Source organism: Mastomys coucha, unplaced genomic scaffold (genome assembly GCF_008632895.1).
Source record: "Mastomys coucha isolate ucsf_1 unplaced genomic scaffold, UCSF_Mcou_1 pScaffold21, whole genome shotgun sequence".
NCBI classification, from domain to species: Eukaryota; Metazoa; Chordata; class Mammalia; order Rodentia; family Muridae; genus Mastomys; species Mastomys coucha.
In genome coordinates this window covers 168,453,773-168,456,707 of record NW_022196904.1, presented here as the reverse complement: position 1 = coordinate 168,456,707, position 2,935 = coordinate 168,453,773, and the positions used below count along the sequence as shown (strand labels likewise).

Here is a 2,935-nt window from a genome sequence, read left to right as displayed (position 1 = left end):
GGCCAGCCTGGTCTACAGAGTGAGTTCCAGGACAGCCAGGGATATACAGAAAAACCCTGTCTCGAAAAGCAAAAACAAAAACAAAAATAGCCCACAAGCTTGCCTGTAAGTCAATTTGGTTTGGGCATATATTATTAATAGAGGTTCCCTGTTCCTAAATGACTATAGCTTGTGTCATGCTGGCAAAAAACTAACCAGGACAACTTTTAAGTTGTTTAGTAACAATTACAGTTATTAAAACTAAGTAGTATTGGTGGAAGAAGAAATGAATAAATGAATGGAATAGAACAGAGTCTAGAAATAGGCCCACATAAATTTGGAAATTTTGATATACTAGACAACACAAAAATTAAAAAGCTTTTGCTCTGCAAAAGCCTGTGTGAAGAGCTGGTGAGATGGCTCACCGGGTAAAAGCACTGACTGCTCTTCTGAAGGTCCTGAGTTCAATACCCAGCAACCAGATGGTGGCTCATAACCATCTGCAATAGGATCCAATGACTTCTTCTGGTGTATCTGAAGACAGCAACAGTGTACTCATATAAATAAAATAAATAAATCTTTTTTAAAAAAGGCAAACTATTTATAAAAAGCATATTGATAAGCTAGGCATGGTGGTTCATGCCTATAATCCCACAACAAAAGATACTGCACAGGAGCATAAAGAAACAGATGCCAGGCCAGCTTGGGCTACAAAAGACTCTGCTCAAGAACAAAACAGAGTAGAGGTGGGGAGACATATCAGTGGCCACTTCATTACAAAAAGGGGAAACTACATTTTAACTTTTTTTCTAAAGGTGGATCTGTATAGATGTTGGTAAACTACATTAATGTATTTTTAAAACTACTGAAGCTGGGCAGTGGTGGCACACGCCTTTAATCCCAGCACTTGGGAGGCAGGGGCAGGCGGATTTCTGAGTTCGAGGCCAGCCTGATCTACAGAGTGAGTTTCAGGACAACCGGGGCTACACAGAAAAATCCTGTCTCAAAAAACCAAAAACTATTGAGAAAAGTGCTAACAAGGGGTAAATTTCATATCGTGTAAAGCAATGAAGCAAACTGAAATTATAATTGTAAACACAAATGCTACTAAGGGTGTCAACTGCATTAAACAGCTAGGAATGTCAGCAAATCAGTGGTAGGAAAACATTCTAACATGTCAGGCATTACTTTATGTCACTAACAGTGATCTCTTGTTATTCCCAGCCTGGTGTGGTGGCGTTGATCTGTAATCCCAGCACTCAGGAGGCAGAAATAGGTGGATCTCTGAGTTCCAGGCTAGCCTGGTCTACAAAACAAGTTCTAGGACAGCCAGGACTACACAGAGAAATGTTGTCCCAAAAAAATCAAACCAAAAACAAAATAAAATGAAACAAAACAAGTAAATGCAGTGATCTGTTGTTATTCCTTATTTCAGGCATGCCAAACATGGTTACATTACTCCATAAAAACTTAAAATTACTGTCAGGCAGGGGTGGCACACGTCTTTAACCCCCAGCATTACGGAGGCAGAGGCAGGTAGATCTCTTGGTTCGAGGCCAGCCTGATCTACAGAGCAAGTTCCAGCACAGCCAGGGCTACACAGAGAAACCCTGTCAAAAACTCAAAACCAATCAACCAACCAACCAAAATCCTAATTACCTTAATAAGAGCTTTTTTGGTGAGTTTTTGATTAACTTCAGGCTTATTCATTATGTTCTTTGCTCTGTGAGCGTATTCCAATGTACTCAGAGTTTCCTGTTATGAAAGGGAAGGTTAATAATTACTGAGGGCATGAGGATGAAAATAAAGATATTCTTATTTAAAATGTACTACATAATTTACAGTCATAATTTCTATCTGTGTTTAGTGTGATCTATTTGTACACTGTTTTATCCTTGTGTGTGCTGTATGTGTGCGTAAGTGTGAAAGCCATCGAGACAAGGTAGAACATCTTTTATCACTCTCCATCTTATGCTTTTGAGGTGGTGCCTCTCAAGGAACCTGAAGCATGCCAACCTAGCTAGATTGGCTAGCCAGTGAGCTCCAAAGATCTGAATGTCTCCTCCCAAAGACAGAACTGCATTACTAAACTTAGCTTTGACGTGAAAACTGGGAATCTGAATTCGGGTCTCCTCATGCTTGTATGACAAGACTTTACCAACAGAGCCATGGCTCAAGCCTTCTACACAGGTCTTAAACTCAATGAATTCATCCAGCTGATGAATAAACAAAATGTCTTTATGTAACAGTTTTCTCAAACATAAAATCTTTCATCTTGGAAGGAAATTCATTAAGGATGATGTTCTAAAGTGTAGTTTTACTACATTCCATATTGCAGAGAAGCTCAGGAAATAAAAGAATGCAAGTTCCTGAAACAGATATACTAGGCCCCTCCCTCTCTAAGTACATTATAAGTAGTAAGGACTACTGAGGGATCCCCTCAGACCAGAAAGTCCCTGAACTAGACACAGTGGCTCCTCCCAGAGAGACTCTCAGACCAGCAGAGCTAACAGCCCTCCCACTTGGAAGAGACATTTGTCAGCCTGGTGAGCTGTGTGCAAGTTAAGCTGTCATGAGCAAATGCACACTGAGGATGGGGAAGCTTTTGGTGATGCAGATGTCTTTGAGTAATTTCTGATCGTATAGTAGTCTCTCATTCATGTTACTTTAAGTAGCCCCAATAAAACCCATTAGTTCACCAAGTTGAACTCTGGTGATGTCTTTACTTTGGTCTGGCATGTGTACTCTGAGGTGAGTAGACATTTGTTCATGAGATTCCAGAAACAGTGTTATTACACAATACTTATATCCACAATATTAATTATGCACTCATAAAAAAAGAATTAAGTAGGGACTAAAGAGATGACTCAGGCCAGGCGGTGGTGGTGCATGCCTTTAATCCTAGCACTTGAGAGGCAGAGACAGGAGGATTTCTGAGTTCAAGGCCAGCCTGGTC

The 2,935-nt window shown here is 40.3% G+C and overlaps 1 protein-coding gene across 1 annotated transcript in view; it reads right to left on the bottom strand.

Annotated features, from left to right (window-relative positions):
- Nucleotides 1–2,935, bottom strand: part of Kif11 (kinesin family member 11) — a 38,996-nt gene that overhangs the window by 21,540 nt on the left and 14,521 nt on the right. The window contains exon 9 of the mRNA XM_031390193.1: nucleotides 1,639–1,734. Within this exon, the coding sequence (XP_031246053.1) occupies nucleotides 1,639–1,734 (96 nt within the window). The remainder of the gene's footprint in view (nucleotides 1–1,638; nucleotides 1,735–2,935) is intronic.